Consider the following 22,076-nt stretch of genomic DNA (forward strand, 5'->3'; position numbering starts at 1 on the left):
AGTGAAAAAAGCCAACAGAATGTAGTACCTCACTGGGCAAGGAAGGTATTGAGAACAAGGCCTCTGCCTTATCATTCTGCTCTCTCATTCATCGTTCCCTGCTCCGTAAGAACTTGGTGGTACTGTGTGCAGCTCTGGCCTCTCTGAACCTCAAGCAGTGTAGCAATGCTAGAGAAGGTTCTGAGAATGGTGACTAAAGTGATAAAGGGGATGATGAAGTAGTTGCCTCATGACGGGAGGCTAAAAAGGCTATGACTGTTTGGTCTAGGTAGGAGAAAACTAACAGTGGAGAAGAACGTGACAGATTTACCAGCTCTCTACAGTTCCTACGTAACAGCTGGATACTGGCAAGAGTGCAAAGGGCACGGACTATAACCAGCAGCCACGCTCACAGGCTTGTCCTGGAAAGCACGTGCAGTTGCCACTGCTGGAGGCTGGGACGGACAGACTGCTGGGCACATCCCCGACGTCCCCACTTCCACAGTGCGCCTCCTGCTCGCTCCGATACAGCTGCTCAGTTTTTCCTTTTAACTTGATCTAACTCTGCCTTCACGATAAGAAATTCAGGACGCCTTCTTTGAACTGTCTGCACTGCATGTATGACAGGATTACTTAGGAAAAGTAAGTAGGAAGGCAGCGAGTGTGTGCGCCTGTGCATACAGTATCAACATGGCTTGTTTGGGTGCTCCCAGTTTCAAGCCAGTTGGTACGTGGGCTGTTGACTTACGCTGAGGTGGTTGAGAATCAAAAGGCATCATCATCTTGGGCCTCATCCCCCTTCTTCCTGCCAGGGTGGACATGCTATCCTCCGACTCATGCCCTGAAGGAAAAATACTGAAGGTTATTCACTACTGCAGCAAGCCTTGTGTGATACCATACCAGACTATTTCAGTCCTCTGTGTTTCTGGGCTGTCCTGTTTGTAAGCAGTTCTGTGACTCGTAACTGATAAAACCAGCACTCATCCCTCACTAGAAGGCAGAAAACACAGTTAGGGTAAAGATTATCAGGCACTGTAGAAACTCTTCCAGACCATCATGCAAAGACACACCTCTGGCAGTGCAGCTCTGGGCAGTGAGGGGCAGGCACGAAGAGTCACACGTGTGGGTCAGACATGCTGGACTAACGAGTTACCCACTCGCCAAGTGAAAACTCACCCACACCAAAACCTGACTGTGTCTGTCCGCTGAAAGAATGTCATAAACATCTCTCAACGGTTTGATGTGAAACACTTGTTAGATGATCTTCTGATTACTAATCAGTATTTACCCAAGGGAAACGCATGCCTTAACTCTTGGGCACTCAATTTTCTCACTAAAACGTGTGATCCAGCCTTTTCAGAGAATCTTACAAACTAGGCACAAACCCCAATTCATTACTTGGAAAACAAGAACAAAAAAAGGCTAAGGGTAACTAAATAAAAGGTCAATAAAGCAATTTCACCAGAGTAAAATGCATTTGATTTTAAACATCACAGTCAAAGTACTCGTTGATAGCTCACCTCTGTAGGAATTGCGCCTTTGATGGATATTGCTGTCCATGGAATTATCAACGGGGGTGATGTCTTGGGAGTTGCGAGGGATTGGGGTATCTGTCATGATTGGGTTGGGATCCGGAGATTTATCAATGGGTTTTAGCTCCAGTCTTTCATGATGGATCCACAGGTCAGGAGGCTTGACGTCTTTCGAGTTTCCTTTGTACTTATGGGACCCGTTCACTGATTTGCAGGCAGCTCGTTTCCTTGGGAAGGAAAACAAATGAAATGCTCTTAGATGTAGGCTTCCTTTCACTTGTTGAAAGAGGCAAATATTCACTGAGATTTCCTTCAGATCTTGTATCCAGCTGAGCAAAAGCTACCCACTGGGCAGGAAGCTTTGAATTTTACATATAAGCACATCTGACATCTCAAAGCATATTCTGCAATTCTGATGCCATGAAATTTGTCTCAAATGCTACCACATGCTGTAGAACTGTGCTCTACAGTCTAGGCTTTCATTAACAAAAATTAAGTTTTCAGTACTTATGGTTATTAAGAGAATATTCTAAACATGAAGTGTACATACATCGTGCTGTGCCCTTACTCCAGGGCTTACAAACAGCTGCAAACAATAGCTGTAGGAGGAGTGTACAAATAGCCACTTATCCCCATAGGATGGTTAACTCTACAGATTAATGACATGAGCATTCATTTTCCCACCGCTCAGGTCAGACACATCTGACGATGGGCTTTTTCATCACTGCTGAACAGCAGCAGCAGCCGCCCGATTTTAAGGCAGACATTTGACATGACGGAATTTTGGAAAAGCAAACCGCAGAGTTCCGACACTGCCCTCCACACGCGCTCCAAGCTTTGGACCCTGGCAATGATGGAGGAAGGTGTCCTTTCTGGGTGGCAAGTTTCCTAGAACCGGCTAAGATATGACTAAATATGATTTTGAAAATACCAACGAACAGAGCTGTCTGATGTCGGTGATTCACAGCCAGACGTGCCCCCGGCATCCTGCCTGGAGCACTGTAGCTGAACCAGCACAACAGATCAGGTTATTCACTGGCTGTGGGTTGCTGCATGTAAGAGGTGGCATTTAGAAACTGGGAAAACAAAGGCAAGATTTCACAGGCTTACTTCTGCTCTTTGAAAATAAAATGTATCTCTTGGGTGCAGGCCCATGTATTTTGCCCTCTCCCAAGCACACCCCCAGCTGCTAGACCATATATCCTTGCTCGCCTCTCCTGAAGGACTTGCATTTTTACAGGATGGTTCAGCTTCAGCAAAACAAGTGCAAATTATCTTCTACGCCTGACTTTTAATAACTTTCTTAAAACTCTGTTTTGCATAACAGAGTCTTTTCAAATGTTAAAAAAAAGCTTTCAGCTCTGTTCAGTTCTTTCAAAGGACATGCAGGAACAACCTTCAGGAGCCTATAAATGGAAGCATTGCTGCTGTAGTCTTAATTCAGATGGTCTAAATGAGGAAAGAATTCAGATACACACCTGTATTTTGAATTTTGGAGCACTTTTCTAAGGAGTCCAGCACCAGATTCAGATTCCACTCCAGTAATCTATCTAAAAATTGGATATTACCACGCACAGCTTGTAAACATACTCCACACAGTGAAGTACATGCTAAGAACAGAAGTGAGAATCTGCCTGAGCTGCTGAGCTCTCACAGCTCTAAACAGATGTATTGGCTCAGGTTTGGCAACAATTATTTAAACAACGAAAGGGGCAAGTGCGGGTATACATGAAAGCATTGCCACAGTTTGCCTGTAAACTCTGGACAGCTTGTAAACTCTGAAACACTGATTAGGAAAAACAGCACCTCGGCACCACTGCAGGTAGGATCATGAAGCTGCACTGATGCATGTAGTCTTCTGAACACAGGAATCCAAACTGCATTACCCATCTGTTGTCAGGACCAGAATTTCTACAGCCCGCAAGACTTAAAAGCAATAAACTTAAGCATCATAAAGAAAAGATTAAATCACAGAATTACACGAGAAAGGTAGGACAGGGCAAAGTGCCACCTGGACATCTTACTTTTTTTGGTGAGAAGTTGTACGACGAGTGCAGAAGACTGCGACTATCACCACTATCACAACGGTGATCACTCCAACAGACACTATGATTACAAGCAGCATGTTGCTGTCCAAGGGAGAAGTAGGACTTCCATGGGGACTGTTACTGCCTGTTGGAGATGGAAGAAAGGGGTTATTTATTATACAGAAAAAAAACCACCTAAAGCAAGCAGTGCCCATCAAAGGCTTCTAAAATCACTCCGATTAGCAGAATGAGAAAGATATTTGTCTGCTAGGACTTCAAGTGAAGTGCTTGCTTATGTTCTTGTCATTTGCTAACTGTGTTTCTGTACAACTACTAAATCTATAAAATGCTTTATAGATCCATTTCCAACTAACGGTCTATGAAAATGTATGTTCATCCTACTCAAATAGTTATCATAAAAAAAAGTTCAATAGTTTAGACTCTAAGGGGAGTTAACTTGGGACTTTGCTAAAACTTTAGTACCACGGGCACTCCCTTGGACCCAATAATCACATGGGTCAGCATCAGTATTCTGCAGTGGTCACTCTCCTTCAAAAGAAGCACACTTTCTGTAACACTAATGAGTGTTACCTTAGGGAAAGGCTTCCAGAATGCACAGTGCTAATAAGGAGGAGTTAGGATGATTTTTTTTTTTCCTTCCTAATATGTTCTTATGAATTAATTTTACACTTGTGCGCTATAGCAGCCATTTAAACTGGGAACAAGATCTGCTTATCAAGACTGAAATGCAAATGCACACATTGATATTTTTTCCATATACCCCACACAGCAGGCAAGAACACTGTGACAGAAGTATGATACTATTTCTTGAGTGGAAAGAACTATCATCATGAAGAGAAAAGGTTACTGGAACAGATGTAATTGGTAATTTCAGTCGGATACAGCATCACTCCGTGAAACACCAAACGACTTTGCATTTAAATTGAAAAGCTTTGTAACACCACTTACCACCAAGTGGCGGTTTGTAATCCGGCCCTATGTCCACTGGGCGGCTGCCTTTCCCTGCAGATCCTGAAGCTGGAAAGGTCGTATATGTGGTAATTTTACATACATATATATACACACATAAACACACACTTTAGCATTTCTAAGGTAGCTCTTTTAGAATTTCTCTGACCCACTGTGTGCATTTTCCCCCTCCTTGTCTCTCCCCTACAACATCTATTTGGCTTTGAACAGCAACTGTGTATCTCCAAGAAGAGAACAACTTCTTCAAAAGACCTATTTAATAATTAGTTTATTGTGTTAGTATTTTCCTAAGTAAGCTTCGGAGCCTCTACAAGTATTCATTTTAAAAAAATACAATAAAAATTATTTGCAGTAATGCACAGATATATATTGAAGAAAATGGCTTTGCCACACTTGTACAGACAGTTAATCACCTTGAAACAGTGATTATACAGGTTTTTTTCCCTTCATACCTAATCACAGTAGGTGTGGAAGGCTAGAAGTGAAGGATCAAAAGCAGAGTAGACACGATACTAAGTCCCTGCCTATCCATAAAAAACTTGCTTTCAGCTTCTCCCTGTTCTTTTTCCATTTGTTTCACCTTTGCCGGAAGTGACAGTGAAGTATTGCAAAAAACTTTTTGGTGAAACCTGGGATTCATTAGTTTCAAAGCTTTATAGGCTGACAATGGAAGTTAACGTATCTGTTCCCCAGTCATCACCAACTGAGGCCAATGGCACAGCCCTCCTGAACCTGGGCTGCTCCAGGGGGCTCCTAGGTGCTGAATGCCAGAGCCAACACCAGCTGCAATGCTGTCCTCCTTCCACTTAAAAAGTATTTCCCCTTGCATAATTCAGGTCTAATTTAGATTACTTGCTGCCAGAGCAAGACACATGAAGTCACAAGTTCACCTCTAATGTTAAGACCTCTCCTGAGTTAGCAGAATGCTTCCTGCAGATAAAGATACACAAAATCCTCATTCTTTCACTTGTGTATTTTCATTAAAATACACTAGTGCAATATGACCATGAATGATAAAAATACTGTAGTAGGGGAAACATAAAGCAAGATGGAAAGAACATCCCTATTGGTATCCAAAATACTCTGCACATTTTTACCTGTTACGCACAAAAAGCCAAAACCACAAAAATCGGAAGTCTGCAAGTTTGGCAGTTTCACCGTCGGGAGAAGGATTTTCTCAGTTAAAAATCTACTCTAATCAAGAGGTAGTAAGCGTTAAAGGATGTGTAACAAATGGAAATTGTGAACTTGAAGTCAAAGTCTGTAAATTAATCCCTGTGAAATAAAGACAACTGGTAAACCCAGCAGAAGTTTCCAGCAAAACTACTGATTTATGCCCCAAAAAGAAAATAAGAAGGAACGTTACATGTAATCAGTGAGGATTTAGATGCAGTCTGAAATTACAGGAAAGATGTATTGCAGGACAAATCTATAATGAAAAAGACACACTGCCCCTGCAAGTCTAGAGAGGACACTGCAATCAGTGAAAACTTGTCCTCTTCCGGAAATACTGGACTACTAACTTGGCAGCAGCCATGAAATAATTTAACAGAATTTTAAACAGCTTGTATTTGATACATTTGTATCTGCATGACCAGATAACTTGCACTGGAAATATGTGAAAAAAAACCAACCCAACCCTAAATGAATTGTCTGAATCACTGAATGTAGTGCAGAAGATGCACTGAAGCACCAGAGAAGCTGGGGGTGGTGGTGGTGGTTGTGGGAATAAAGGTGACTGACAGTATTTTAAAAGGACAACTAGACACCCTACACATTGTTAGTGCAGCAGCTGCAGCCTTAACATAGGCAGGATCATGGAAAAGGCGACAGACAGGCGATGGTGGCATACTTAATGCCCACCTTTCTGTTTTATTGAAAAACAGGTATTTTCAAACTAACTAAATGTCAGACTATAAATTTGGTTGGCAACAGTCAGACATACTGAATTTAGACTTCCATAACACATTTTACCAAGTACTTTACAATGCTTTGTTAAAAATAACATCATAAAAAAAGCAATGTGGCACATATTAACAAGATTAACAACAAATTAACTTATAAGAATGAGAATTATAATTGCAGAATCATTATTCACAAGGCATATTTCTAATGAGTTCTGCAAAGACTTGTGCTTGGCCAAGTGTAATTCAATATTCTTAACACCATGAATGAAAATTAAAATAATTGCTACTGAAGGTAACAGGTGACATAAAATAATGGTGTAGATAAGATATACAAAGTCACCTGTGCAGACTGACAGGGGTCATGTGGTACATGTGAGCGTAACGCAGTGGTTTGCGGGGTGTGTGCGCTCCCTGAATGATGTATATACTCACACTGCCAACTGCAGATTTTATATACCCCCCATGTGGGTAAGTGGCAAAGTGTATAAATCACATTTAGATGACAAAAAAACATGGGAAGGCAGTGACACGGAGGAAGCAGTATTCTGGCAAGCTGCTCTATTTCCAGAGGACGTAGCCATCCTTGGGAATAACTACCCACGCATGACCCTCACAGCGCGCGGCAGCTCAGGGACACCCGATACTGGCACTGACTGCGGTGACAGTGCCTGTACATTTCCAAAAATGCAAAGGTAACTAACTACAAGATGCAAAGTCCAGTTTTCAAAATAGTGTAATTTAGATACTTAACCAAGACGCTTCTCAGTATCTAATTCCTGAAACCAGGGATCAACAGTTCAGGCTCTAAACCCCGGGGAGTTCCTCTGTGAGGCAGTGCCTCGGGCTGACCCTCTGCTGCCGTTTATGTGGCCGTAAGGACTGTCCCTCACTGCCCCCCTCGGAAGCAGCGAGTCGTCCCCCCCGGAGCACACACCTTGCTTCTACCCCGCATGCTCTGAACAAGCACACATGCACGCTGCACCGGCTGGATAGACACTGGCCTGTTTTCCAGGATCTCATAAAGTTTGTTGTTGAGGTTTCCTGTTTCCTTCCATACGAAGGAACAGTTTAAGGTAAAATTTACTTGAAATTGTTATTTTATTGTTGAATTGTTTTTAGCTTGTCGGTCCCCATGTTACCCATTAGGTGTCTGCAGCCAGACCACACATTCTGTGTCACTTCAGGACAGTTTCACCGGGGTCAGACACCTCAACCTCTGCTTCTGTACTCGGCTGGTGCAGCTCCCTGAGGCCTGACAGCGATGGCCACTAACTTCTCCTCATCCAAGCTCTGTGCTGTGGAAGTGTGTGGAAGATCGCTACAGTGTGCTTAATACAGAAGAAAAACATTAAATTGGGGGTCAGAACAAACCAGACAGAACCACCAAGGCCCGCTGCCACTGTAGCTCTGTTCCTTCCGTGCCCAACAACTTGCCCACCATTTCCTGAAAGACGGCCTGCAGCTCAGGGACAGTCACAGCGGGCTGTCCTGCTCCTCTTCCTCTGCTCCCCTTCTACATTTAACGTACTGCCATGATTTTATGATCTCCCAGTGTTCTTATAGGAATTCTGAAACAAAACTCTCAGCTTTTATGATTTATAAATTATATAATTTGGTAAAAATTGATCAAATTGTTACTGGAAGAATGTGTTACTTTAGGATGGTAAGAACGGATGAGAAGATTTAGTTTTCTGCTGAAATGAGGTCAGAATAGCGCAGAACAGAAACCAGCAACTTTTACATTGCACCTGTTAATCTCCCCCTATTCCCTTCCACTTGCAGTTGAGCGCCGATGATGACACATGAGCATCTGCTTACCCACAGACATCTCAGCTAGCATCTCTGTTACACAAGTCTGGATATGAATTTACTCCAGAGCCATCTATACCAGCATTATTTGGTACACAGAAGGTAAAAGCATATTTAATAAATTACTTCTAAGTAACAAGTTGAGAAGCAACCCCCCACCCCCCTCATTCTCAACCCCTTTAGGATCTATTTAATTGTATGTCTAAGCTGCTTGCCAATGTCCTTTTAAACTCATCCCTTTAGATTAATTCTTTCCCTTTTTATTGGGCTTGTAGGTTATTTGGAAGAAAGCAAAAATAGCCCTGGGACATCCACCTTATAATTCAATGTAGTAGACTCAAAGCTATCATTTTTCAAGCTAGTGTTTTAAAACCTTAAGGCTTTTAGTAGCTATTGCTGTGCTCTTCAGGAGTGTCTGGAGTCTAAATGAGCTGACGAGCAGAATCTCTCTCGCAAAAAAGCTACCTAGAGCAGGCATACTTCCCTTTATTATGAAAATAATTACAGATGTAGAGCTTCACAAAATAACAACTGTTTGATCTTCCACCTCTATGTACTGAGATCTTGCATCAGTGGTCAGAGCCTGGCTGGAGTATCAATTAATCCAAACTCGTTCTGACAGAATGATTCAGCTCTGGCACAACCCGCTTGTCCCTTCATGCGACATCTGACTACAGAGATCACTTTATATTCCTAACACCCAAACCACAAATAGGGCTTCCAGTTCTTCCACTATTAAAAGCACAAGAACCACCCACTTAGAGCAGCAGATACTGTTTCATTTAGGAAATGCAACAGCACACGGACAGGAAAAACAAAATGTGTGAAGGATGGAATAAAAGAGAAAGCATGGCTATTCATTTACCTTGATCATTAGGCATTTTATCTGAGGATTCAGCTAGTGAGACAAGCAAAGGGAAGGAAAAAACAAGAGAAAGATCACAAGGCTTGAAGGAGTGAGAGACGGAATTTTAAGTTGCACATAGCGTAAGCAGACTAGCTAGAGCTCTCATTTCTAACCACCAATACTCACATGGAAAAAGTAACGTTAAAACCAGCTGCTCATAAATTTTTGTTTTTCACTACTCCTTACAGTACTTTTTTCCAGGCTATCATGCATTTGTGCTATTTCACTAGTTCCCCACCACTAAGCAGTTCTTTATTTAAGAGCCTGTTGTGTCACAGTAGTTCCCATTATATCATCCAAGTCGCTGGCAAGCAGCTGTGCCGCTGGCTACCACCTCCAGAGCCTGCTGCCTGACGCTGTTTCATCACGAGCACCCGCAATGCACAAGACCCTGAATCTTAAAGCAACTAAAACCTGGTTTTCTAAAAAGCACATTTAGGACCCAGACCCACAGCATTAATAACTAGATGACCCGAGTGCCCACCACTAATTTTGAAACAACACAATTAATCAAACAGCTGAGCAACGTCTGTGTATGTATTAATATATATAACACAAGAGCAACCCAAGAGAAAAGTTTGTTCTAGTCAGACTCCACTGTCTTCTTGTCTTTTCCAGTTTAAATGTAACATTCACGCTACTGGTACCTTATCCTTACAGGGGCTAAATTAAGAAAACAAGAGGAAGACATTTAGAGATACGTGCTAGTTCACCTTTTGGGGTTCTGAACTGGACCGCCTCAGACATGGGCCCCATGCCCTTCGAGTTGCGGGCCTGAATTTTGAAATAATATGGTGTATCAAGGGTCAGTTCTTGTATTTGATGGGTCAGTCTGTTTCCCACGACGGGCTCAATAACCCAGTCATGTATTTCAGCATTCACATCCGTACTGTAGTAAATGATGTATCCTGTCCAAAGGAAAAAGCAAAAGAACTTCATACATAAAAGAACGGGATAGTCATAAGATCTCACAGAAAATGTTCTATTGACTTTTAATGACATTTGCACAGTTAAATGACTATGGCTTTTCTGAAAGTGTATTTTTTCTCTTTCAAAGACTAATTATTCAATTATATTCAATTATTAGGCAGCCTTCCCATCTTAAATTTTAAGCTGATCAAAAGTGGATGTTAAGAGGGAAAAAGCAATTTAAAATATCAACGTTATTTCTGACCACCATTCACTGAGTATGAAGAAACTCCTCATTTCCATCTCGTTACTGTTCACAGTCCAAATAATATAAAATAACATAAAGCTGTTATCAAAGCGTTGTCAAAGTATTAACATTTATAGAAAATAGATAACATTAAAACAACAGAACACTCCCATGCACAGCTAAAGAACATGTTCAGTAGTTTGTTTTATATTTTATATTTTTCAGTTTATTAACAAAGATGACAATAATCTGAAGAGAACTGAAGTTATCTTGCACATAATAGAATAAAAGGCATGGGAAGAGTTTATGTTCTGTTACTAAAATATACTGCAATTACAAACCAATATGGAGTAAAAGCTTTATAACTTTTTTTATATAAGAAACACAGAGCCCCAGCATGAAGTAAATACTTGTACCAAAGTAAAGCCCTGTACAGGGCTGGGTCATCAGCTGGTTCATGCACAAATTGCTTCTTCCCTTGTCCCACGGACCACCAGCCTGGGGGTAACAGTAAGGAAGGGGAGATGTTCCCCAGAGTGATTTCTACTTCCTTATAGCAATTGAAAATATTGCTGGTACCCCATATTCACAGAATTCACAGTAACCAGTACGGCACGGAGGGTGATGCTTGACAGGCCAATGCTTAATTTCTTCCCTTGATGGCACAGTTAACTGCTGTGGAGGAGACTGAATAATTTGCCACTTGTACAGGTCACAAAGCAACAGTATATATATGGTGACAGCTGAAAGCACTATATATAGTCGAGTGGCACAAGACTACTGTGTTAACTTATGACTGTACTAATTAGTCAGCAACTGTAATGATACACAAGCATCTGGAACCCAGACTAGCACGGCTCAGTACTCCGTATCCCTCCTGTGCTCTCAAAAGATTAGGGCTGAAAAGCCGAGTACTCCACAGACACGCCAGCCAGTGCATGGAATTACATCATCACTTTTTACTGCATGACTTAATACACAGAATGAGCTGAGCCAAGTTAATGAGTAATTACTGGAGGATGAAGCTGCCCCTCCGGTGGGCAGGGGCTGGCCCAGCAGACAGCACTCGGCTGTGTGAGCTGCCCCTTCCCGGGCACGGGGCCGGCAGGAGAGGAGCCGCCAGGAGAGCGTGTGGCATCTCCCAGCACCTCACCGGGCACAGGCTGCTGGAGGGGGGCTGTGTGCAAGGGCCTCAGTGACAGGAGAAAGGGAAACGACTAAGCTGGAAGAGGGTACATTTCAATTAGATATTAGGAGTAAATCCTTCCCCGTGCGGGCGGCGAGGCGCTGGCACAGGCTGCCCGGAGAGGCTGTGGGTGCCCCAACCCTGGCAGTGCCCAAGGCCAGGCTGGACGGGGCTGGCGGGGGGGTGTCCCTGCCCCTGGCACGGGTCAGACTGGGTGATCATTACGGTCCCCGCCGACCCAAACCCTTCTGTGGTTCTGTGACACTGAACCTAACATGTTAGACTCAGAGTTACCACAGAATGATTTATTTTATTTTATCTTTTAGCTGTTAACTGCTACTTATGCAAAAGCTAATAAATACTATGTGTATTTACATTCAACATGTGTGAATGAATGTAAGATCCTCCTTCACACTTTAGACACTGCAAGGAGATTTTTTTTTTGACCTGGAAAATTGAACATGTGCGATAATTTTGCTAACCACATTGTATAAATGCCGATCTCATTGTACACTGTCTCCCTTTCTCATGGATACACCCAATTTAAGAGGATAGGCTTCTCTTTTCAGGAGCAGATATAACCTGGGCATACTCGTGCCTGTCTGAACGCCCCCCCTGACTGCTAGCAACCATGTCCTTTCACCTGCAGTTAAGATAAAGGCTCTTGTTTCTCCAGTCAAACCTTCTTTCCCACATAGAGGAAACATCTTGCTGATAATAAAATAATACAGAATTGGCTTTATAGTCAATATAAAAAAACATATACAACATACAAAGAGCTGTGCGCATGCAGAGGCACACGTTCTGGTGCAGAGCAGGCTGTCCATGGCACCCTTACAGCCCCACCTGTGCGCCACACCTGGCACCCACCCACCCCTGCTGCCCTCCCTTTGGCACCCACAGCAGACAAAGACCTGGTGGAGCCTCTGGGCTGCGTGCTTAGCGCCTCTTTGCCTTGCAGGGGTCTTTCTTATGGCTTACTTAAAAGTTGACTGTAATTACTGAAGGTTAAGAGTCTGCACTATTCTGCCTTTTCAGAGGGATCTCAGTTTTATCTCCTGTCTGAAGCTGGCCGCAGCACTGCCTAGTCAGACGCCAGCTGGAGGTTTGATTCTGCACCCTAGTTAATTCTGAGAACAAAAGCAGAATCAAACACTGCAAACTACACCCCAATAAAATCTGCTTTAAGCTTAAAGCTTGGTGTGAAAAAAGGAAAATTTAAGAGAATTATTTCAGAAAACCTTTAGAAATGGGCATCCAAACAGAAATTATAGAAGGGACACAGTAGTTACTATTTGATGTAAAATGATTTATCCGACTTGGAAGTGATGCAATTACAAAGGCAAATAACAGTTTACTCCTAATGGTTATGTCAGGGGACTTAATAAACTGACTTTAAGTCTGTTCTGTGCCACAAAACTGACACAAAGATGACAAAGGGCACTGGGAAGAACCCTTCTAAATAAAATACTGATGGGCCAGAGGCATTATAGATCTATTTCTGGAGGCATGCTATTAAAATAGCACAAGCTGATGAAGGCAAAGGTTATTGAGATATTTAAACTTTCAATTATATTTCTGGTTAGACTCCAATTTCACACTGCAGTTAGTTTGTATCTTACTACATTTTTACTAGGTACAGAAGTAAATAATTAATCTGGGCTACTAAAAAGATTGACAAAGAAGATAACAGACCTCTTGGCTAGCTCTAGGCTAAATGAAGCATGGAACACATTCACATAGTTATGCAGATTATATTCTGTTGTTAACCAGCCATCTTATATCTGCCTTTATTGCTCATGCAAACTGCACCTGTAATTTTGCCATTGGCTTCGGATGGAGGCTGCCAGTTAACAATTATTGTCCGAGGTTTTCCCTCCTTGCTCACCACAGTCACGTCTTTGGGAGGAGAAGTGGGAACTGCAAACAAACAAAAACCAGACTATCAGGAACAGGTCGCCCTGTTTCAGTGCACGTACAAGTAACCTCAGCACATTCGCTCTATTTGTTGTACCACTGAAAAAGAGCACGTACAGTAACAAAACCGCTGAATATTCGATCTTCAAAGAAATCCGCCACCCCAGTGGTAGTGGTCTTACTGATTTACTTCATTCAACTGGTAAATGCCATCTGGTGTGCAGCATCTCCTTTCCATGAGGAGTTACCTGTTTCTAAAGCACTTCTGGCACCAGGTGCTGTGGTTCATGACTGAACGAGCCCACCTGTCTCCGAAACCACGGCATCTTTGTACAGCTCTTACAGCGGGGGTCAATGCCTTCTAACCTCTTCAGCCATCATAAAGATGACGTGAACTTGTGAAATAAACACATTCTATATGCACAGGCATGTGAAATTTCTCTGCATTTTCAGGTTTATGGTGGGACTGAGACCTGGTAATGCCAATTAGCCATTTAAATCCAAGTCAGCAAAGTAAATCTTCCAGAGATTTCGAATCATAACCCATAGTTGCCGATTTACTTTACTAGAAGCATTATTTGTAATTTGCAAGGAAATCTGCACCACAGAAGCATTTGAAATCCAGAAACAGTTGCTGAACACAATTTTCCAGCCTTTTTCCTTGGGTTGCCAGAAAGCAAGAAAGGAGGAGAGAAAAAGAAAGGAGCAGAGAACACTTCCTTCTCCCATCAGCCTCCTCCTGGCCTAAAATTCAGGAAATGGCATAATTCGCTCCAGTGAAGGCCTGAAATCTGAGACCTCACTCGCCGAGAACTAAAATAGCCAGCTGGGGCTTAGATTAATGGCTTTCAAATGCACAGAGCCAGCGTCTCCGAAGGTGCATTAACCAGCCGCAGCTTGCAATGCCACATTATGAAAAACATGAGACTTCTAATTAGGTAACTTTTAGCAAAGTAAATCCGCCTTGGATATTTAATACTATAATAGTAACATTTAATGCTTTCTACATTTAAAGAGCTTTATGTATATTACCTATTAGAAATTAATCTGTACATCCTCTGAGATGGCTACCTATTATCCCTGGGCAGAATAGCTGGAAACCAGGGAAAGCAAAAGCTCAAAAGTTACTGGAACTGTTATACCAAATACTCAAAAACATGCTCAACAGAAACGTACAGATGTAAAGCACGATTCAAGGCCCTACAGCAAGCTTCAGAGAAAAAAAACAACCATTAAACCAGAACTAGCCCACAAGAAGTTACTAATTCACAGACCAACACTGAACCCAGCATCAGCTAAGGAGCAAGTCCTATACAACACTGCTACTCAAGAGTATTTGTAAATAATGAGTCGAACACTCAGGAATTTGGCGAGTAATATAAATCACAAGATCTGTTATGAGAAAATATATTTAGCCTTTTTTGTTCCTTTTCATTTGCTTCTTAGTTCCCAAGCTTTTAGGTCGTGTTTGCAAATATTCTTTACAAGGAGCCTGACTAGAAATTTACTTTCTGTTTAATTGAAATGAGACCTCCTGTATCTCGCACTTGCTCCTGTACTTTCTTGAGTTCCAAATTCTCTTTTAAGAATTTTATTTACGCAACTTTCATAGTCCCCACTTAGTGCAGAACTGTATGTGTGCCAGCAAAAATACCAAATGAAGCGTTTTAACGCGGGATGGGCAGAGTAATTGGGAAGGAAAAAGAGCCTCGGTCCAGACCTGTGCTGTCAGAAGGGTAGCTGGCTCCACATCATGGAATTCCCACCAAAAACTACGACAATGTTTTCAAAAGCAACTGAAGCTCACTAAGGGTTTATGGGATTCAGAGTAAGCTTGGAGATTTCTGATTTTACTCTGGCTTTGCTTTTTCTTATGCCTCGTTATAGAATATTTGGATGATTTCACTAATTCTTTGCATGCTTTATTTTTCTGTTGCATTTTTATCTAGCATAAGAACTACAGGGTGATTTGGATAGGCTCTTTTTGGTCCTTACAGTTCATATAAAGGGAAACCTAAGCATAATAAGCAGTAAATTTAATTGCTCAAAAATCATTTAACACTGCAGGACAAAAAGAGCTAATGAGGGACAGGTCAGGGGGAAGAGAGGTTCTGAACCTCAAAGTTTCTCAGGGGGCTCAAGTTCCTCCCAGCAGCTACAAACCCTTTTCTGTCCTGTATTCTGAGAGTGCATCCTTTCTACAGCACTGAGGACTGCAGTGGCAACTCCTGTGGAAGAACAAAAATTTAGGGCTAATTTGAATGTCTTAGTTTCCGCTAGGATTTTTTTTACTCATTTGCCTCACACACTTCCTCACTCCGTAATAATTATCATCATAATTATAGCAAAATTTAATTATTAATTGCTGAAGCATTTTCTTTGTATTTGCTATTAATGTACTCTTTCTGAGATGTTTCAGGCATACACTTCTTTATCCTCTCCTGTCCATGAGCCGTGGTACATTATTCATTACTTTTCTGTAATGTGATGTAAATTTTTCTGCATGCAATCATCCCTTTGAATTTTGAAGTATGTTGTTGTTTTTTAATCAGAATTTCTGACTAAACTATAAAGAAAAGAACCCCCCAGCAAGTATTCATCAGCATAAGCATTTTAAATACATGCTTTCCCTCCTCCAGAATTCTGACAGACTCTGCTTTATTAATCTTATCAGGAATGTTGGCCCTTCCAGAAAGCCACCAAGGAGTACCTAATTCAAAAGTTGTTCCATGTGCTGTCATACTCCAAGTACTTGATCTTCGACCTTTAGTCACCATCACGGAGAATTCATACAAGGTATTTGGTTTTAACCCAGTCACTAAATAGCTCAAAGTGGTTGCATTTGCAGTCTGAAAGAAAAACAAAGAGTCAGTAACTTCTGAACTGCAAACCATCAATCAGCTCTCAAACACCCGTGTCTCAGGTGTCTAATATATTTTAGCACTGCTACATTTTCACAACCACTGTCATTAATTCTGTAACATTTCTGCTCTGTCATGCAAATTCATTAATCAAGTATTAATGTGCAGTTGTTTTATCCTCAGCTAGAAGTTCTTTCTGCCATCAGCAAGACCATTTAGTAGTAGTTAATTACATTTTTTTTTAAAAAAAGCAAGCAGTAATACAAGGTCCAAGGCACACCTGTTATGCAGCAGGCTAAATCACTTTAAGGGGAGGTGGTTAATTTACAGCATTTCATTAAATGATCTGGCTAGGGAAAACAACGAAGCACAGCTAACAGTAACAGTCCTTCTTGAAATCTGTATCTGCCTTCCAAATTCTTGTTGGAGTTTTCAGTAAATTTTTAATATCCTTCAAAAAAAACCAAACAACTGAAGGTACAGGTGTTGAGACTTGAAGATAAGGAAGCTTTACCAATATGTAGATTTTTTTCAGAACAAATGGTTACCTAGGATTGCACTCTGAAACTACATATGGCTTACAGTGGAATTTGTAACTCAGACATTTAGCTAGAATTTTCAACCTTCTGGTTAAAATATCTGGTATTTGTTATACATGACTTGAATGTGAACAGAAGGTACTGGAGGCCTATGAAAACCACAAAAAGGATGTGTCTACACATGCGTATATTCCCTGCCTTGACCTACAGCAATCTAAGCACAGAATCGGTTCTGTCAGTATTTAATGGCCATACAGCAACCATATACAACCACTGCCTTCAGAAAACAGCTATTTTCAGCTAATTACAAAGAAAATGCACATTTCTTGAAGACTTTATGAACAATACAGTTCAAATTTGCTGCAAAGGAAACCCCTTATTTCTCAAGTATCAGTGACATCTTTTTTCTTACACCAGGTGAAAGTGCAGAAAACTGTTAGCCAAGTGATACTTAGACTTGTACAACATTTTTTGCTTGTTCACATATGTGCTTTGCCCATTAAGACATCACAGGGGTGGACAAACAACGAAGACATCATAAAGCTAATTAAAATTAAATCCTCTGTTAACTTTAAACCTTTACCTGACACAAACTCAGTGTAGTTTCAAAGTAAATGCAATTGTGGAAAAATAGTTCAAACATTTAAGTGTAAAGCAGGACAGTTCTTACACTAGTTCAGTGACAAAACTCAACTGAGCACAACCTCCCTGTAATGACACATCCAAAGGAGAAATCTTGTCCTGGCATCTTGCATCACAAGCTGACTTACCCCTGGAAACACACACCATTTCTTCCTCTCCAGAATACCTATAGAAATTCCTGAACAGCATTTAGGCAATTGATTCTGTTGATATCACTTTACAGTACTACTTAGCTCCTAGCTGCAGTCATACGTGACAGTCCTTTTCACAGGTTAAAGTTGTATTTTTCGTTTATGGCTTTGAAACTTGGTATCTTTTCATCTCACTGCACATTATATTGAATGGAAATGACACATGAAAGGCTAAACTGGAGTGTTAGACTTCACTACTTTCTTCATTTTTTAACACCACTTACTGTTTTTAAGATCACAGCATATCCCATGGTACTAAAACCTGCTCACCTACTAGAAATAAACTTCATAAATTTTACCCTGTAAAAATCTATTTGTCTTTTATACAGTCCTAAAAGATCTAAGTTAAGATTTAATATTTTAGCTTATGCTTGAGAGCACACTCATAAGTCACGGGTAGCCCGCGAGTAGGACAACTCTGCTCCACCAACAAAGATTCTTTGAGAAACACTCTCTGATCTGCGTTAGTGGAACTACACGGTTCAAAGCACAGTGGAGTCTTTTAGCTTCAGGAACTGTATCATATCTGTTCCTCTGGTTATATGCTCTAGATTGACACAACTCCTATACAAATCTAAGAAAAGAAGACTCCTTCAAGTAGAACCTCTTAACTTGTATTTACAGAGTGCAGCTTCTTCTTTAATAACAGTTTGTGACTGTCAGCGTACAAGCGGGGAGCAAATGTAGAAACTATGAATGAACTGTATCAACATCCAATTTACTGACGAGAGGGATGGACGGAACAATGCTGTGTTGAACAGATGCAGCTTTGGATGCTAGAGACCTGCCACAAAGATAAAGTTTCTGTGTGCAAGGCTGCGTACCGGAGAAGCTTCAATGCAACTGGGTGAACAGCCTCAAAACACGCAATAAATAACAAAGCTGCTAGAGATAGCAATATCCTAGCTCATACTTAATAAAGTTACCAAAGACCTGACCGAAAGGCAGCAGCCTATTGAACAGCGCTGCTGAAAAGAGGCTTCGCCTTTCTTAAAATTAGCAATTGCTATTGTCTGACAGAGTAGTACAGAGTTTATGATTGAAACAAAGGAGAGCAGGATGTGAGCTCCTCAGACATTATGGGCTAAAAATGATTAGAGCAAATGTTCTCGAAGTTACATCCTTTCAGGCAAATGCTTTTTACAATGAGTAATTTTTAACTATATTCCATCACCACATATTACTTTTGGTCCACAATAGAACTTCTTGACCACTGGCCGCCAGCACTGAGAACGGTGGGAGTATCTCATTTACCACTGAGGGTGGGTTTTTTAAAGCATTTAACTAATGAAACTGCAGCATTATATAAATCACTCCCAAGACATCCTCTGCACATGACTCAGGAATGTGGGTTCATAAATAACTTGTCTTTACAGAAAAGACACGCATATATACAACTTTTCATTTCAATAATAAAAAAATGTATCTGGTTAGTAACAAGATTGCTCTGCAAGAGCATAAAGGGAGCTCCACTAGCTGGATAGTTTAATAACCATCTCCTTTGAGTCTCATTTCAAATGTGAAATTTGCAGTCAGCATTTCTGAGGCCTCCAGATAACTCTGAAAATTAAAAAAAATAAATATCCCACCAATCAACTAAAATCCAAACCAATAAACTGGACCCCAAATCTAGTCTAAATCAAAACAGTAGATGAAAATCAAGGAAGGCAGGGATATCATAAAGTTGTTGCTGTATATTTTGCACCCATTCAGTTCCCAAAGGCAACGTTCACTATCAAGTTCAGATGAACAGAAAAGGTTGTAAAAGGAAACTTAAAACTGTCAGGGTAAGTATTTTCCTTGCATGACTCACCCCCAAAAATTCAGATTCTTCTGCTAACTGGAGAGAAGCCAATAGTAACACACACCTTATTAAAGCATTATTGGCTCCTCTAAAGGGGAGCCCACATCTGTCGTACACAGCGAGCGTGCTGGGGTGAAGTACAGCATATAAAGCTGTCACCGTGCCCATGGCTGCACAGCAGCGTGGATCTCTGGACGTGCTCGCCTGCCTGCCCCAGCCAGCCCTTCCAGCCACTCACACAGACACGGAAGAGACACAAAACCAACTACTTCACTGAGTCTAGAAGGATCTTTCAAGCAATGATTTAACGGAGCGGTACTGACCTGAACTCAGTCCAGGCAGCTCAAACAAAACCGGGCACACCTCTACACCACTTTCTAAGCACTTGTCGTTACTCTCAGCTTCCACTTAACCCTGGCTCGAACATGAAACAACTTCTTACTGAAATAACGCAGCTGTGTTAGTGTTGTGGAAACTCCAATACCTTGTACTTCGTATTTGCGGGGATATTGGTTTTCCAGCGAACCGTGTAGTAGCGAGCGTCTGTGATCTTCTGGTTCTTCGGCAGAGAGTTGTCTGCCCAAGTGATCCGTATGGTGTCATGGCTCAGAATGGAAGCCTGAACCCCCACCGGTGGCATCATGGGAGACGGATCTGGCACTGGAGTGTATGGAGCATTAATAACAAACAAATCAACCTCGGAAGTGTCTAGGGAATTGATGGGTAAAATAGTGTATTATAATTAAAAAGGGAGAAGGTGGCATTTTAATGTAAACAAAAACAAAAAAGGGGAAATGCAGGGTAGTACAATGAAATGAAAGGTGAGAAATGGAGAAAGAGAGAGAAAAGCCAGAGTTAATAGGTGACATAAGACCGGCTAATCAAATTAATCTCGCATTGCGTTCTTCTTAAGACAGTAAGACAACATATATATGCCAATATATATCCACCTCATCATATTGGTGTCCAGCACATTCAACCATGGCCTAAGAACCCCAGACATACAGTAATTTTAACTTTGACTTCATCTGCCTCAGAATGTCCACTGATTCCTTTCCAGAACACAACAAGGAGGAAAAAGAGCTGGACTTCCTCGCCACTTCGTAAAAATTACAGGGAACTCCCAGCACCTTTTAAAGAATGTTAATGGCAATCACGTTCCAAGTACCACACAAATTTGCAGTAACAGAAGAAACTGCAGTTCCAATGTCCCCTATAAAATCTATACAAATTCCTGCTCTTCAGAAGACTAGAACAAAGCGTTAACATCTACACACAACAACTAACATCAACAGTCTAGTAGTGAGCACGGTGAGCCATAGCACAGCAACAGCTCACTTGGAAACAAATGTCTCTGCTTAAAATCTTCTATTTATTTTTTTGGTCTTGTAATACATTAACGCCAAGAACTTGCGTAAGTGACAGCAGATTGAGACTTAGACAAAGAAAATGCAGGCATCATGTTAAAAATGTCAGGGTAGAAGACCAAAAAGAAATAATCTATACTTGTCCGTAAAAAACAAGGTAAGGGCCATGCCTTTAGAACTGCATCACACAGCCTGGCTCATGTAACGGCAACTGTTTGAATAAGAGCATCTCTAAATAGTAGAAAGTTTTGTCATTTAAAAATGAAACTAGTTCTAGGTGGTTTAATAACTGGGTGAAACAGGCGAGGCCAGCCAGCTCAGAGGTGGAGTGTGCTTGATGCCACAGGTGAACACGGCCCCAGGTCCTCCCACCCCAGAGGCAGCCGCGGGCCTGTACCTGAGTGCGGCCTGGTCACCGCGCTCTCGTAGAGGGGGATCCCTTCCCCCACGTTGTTAAATGCCTTCAGGGTTATCACGTAGTGGGAGCTTGGGTCTGAAGGGAAAAACAAACATCCTTTTAGGGCAAGCCGTTCGTGAATCCGATTTTCTGCTTTTCCATATTCTTTGTTCAGTATTTTGTTTTTTCACAGAAATACATGAAATAAGTAAACTAAACTGGAATTGCAAAGGTCTCCACACAGACCTGGTAGCGCTCAATAGCTCTCGTACAGCGGCAGTCCAGTCATAGAGCTACATTACGTACAGGCAAAACAGCAGTGAGGAATTAAAGGAATGTTTTAAGCTGCTCTACTATAAAATTACTCAGAAGTTCCATTTAATGGAACTTCTCAGTAGGTTGGTACAGCAGTATTTATTTTGCTGTCAGGATATTTTACCTGCCACAGAGAATTCTGTGGAGGGGTGAATCTATATTCTTCTTTTAAAGCAAATGCCACTGCACCTTGGTAACATTCTAGTTTCTTTTTTGCCTGAAGCCACCTGTTCTGCAGCTCCAGCAGAAGAACAAGGGAATGCTACTCAGCGTGAAAGTTTTTGTGATAAGCGTTGAAGGGAAAGCATCGGATCAAAGTGCTCTATGCTTCAAACTTGGGGACTGTAGGATTCTGGGTTTGGGGCTTTTTTTTTTTAATTCCTCTGCCTCTTTCTCTATCATCAGAAAATTGAGTTTATTTGAAATTTATCAACAGTTTGGCATCCCGCATAATATCTGAATTAAGGAAAAATCCAAAAACTTGCATGTAGTTTCGTTTATTTGTAATACCATGATTAGCAAACAGTAACATAAATGAGAGGTAAAACTT

General features: G+C 41.4%; 1 protein-coding gene across 8 annotated transcripts in view; it reads right to left on the minus strand.

Moving 5' to 3' along the window:
* Positions 1 to 22,076, minus strand: part of NEO1 (neogenin 1) — a 212,538-nt gene that overhangs the window by 11,776 nt on the left and 178,686 nt on the right. For 5 of the 8 annotated variants that reach the window (XM_080395152.1, XM_080395151.1, XM_080395148.1 and 2 more), the window contains exons 16-25: positions 21,212 to 21,307; positions 19,932 to 20,155; positions 16,121 to 16,259; positions 13,306 to 13,413; positions 9,865 to 10,059; positions 9,110 to 9,142; positions 4,508 to 4,576; positions 3,536 to 3,683; positions 1,500 to 1,738; positions 728 to 820 (exon numbers count right to left, since the gene is read on the minus strand). In XM_080395152.1, coding sequence (XP_080251278.1) covers positions 728 to 820; positions 1,500 to 1,738; positions 3,536 to 3,683; positions 4,508 to 4,576; positions 9,110 to 9,142; positions 9,865 to 10,059; positions 13,306 to 13,413; positions 16,121 to 16,259; positions 19,932 to 20,155; positions 21,212 to 21,307 — 1,344 coding nt within the window. The remainder of the gene's footprint in view (positions 1 to 727; positions 821 to 1,499; positions 1,739 to 3,535; positions 3,684 to 4,507; positions 4,577 to 9,109; positions 9,143 to 9,864; positions 10,060 to 13,305; positions 13,414 to 16,120; positions 16,260 to 19,931; positions 20,156 to 21,211; positions 21,308 to 22,076) is intronic. The other 3 variants (XM_080395150.1, XM_080395146.1, XM_080395147.1) reach the window with 2 other exon arrangements.

Source organism: Falco punctatus (genome assembly GCF_963210335.1).
Source record: "Falco punctatus genome assembly, chromosome: 7".
Classification (NCBI taxonomy): domain Eukaryota; kingdom Metazoa; phylum Chordata; class Aves; order Falconiformes; family Falconidae; genus Falco; species Falco punctatus.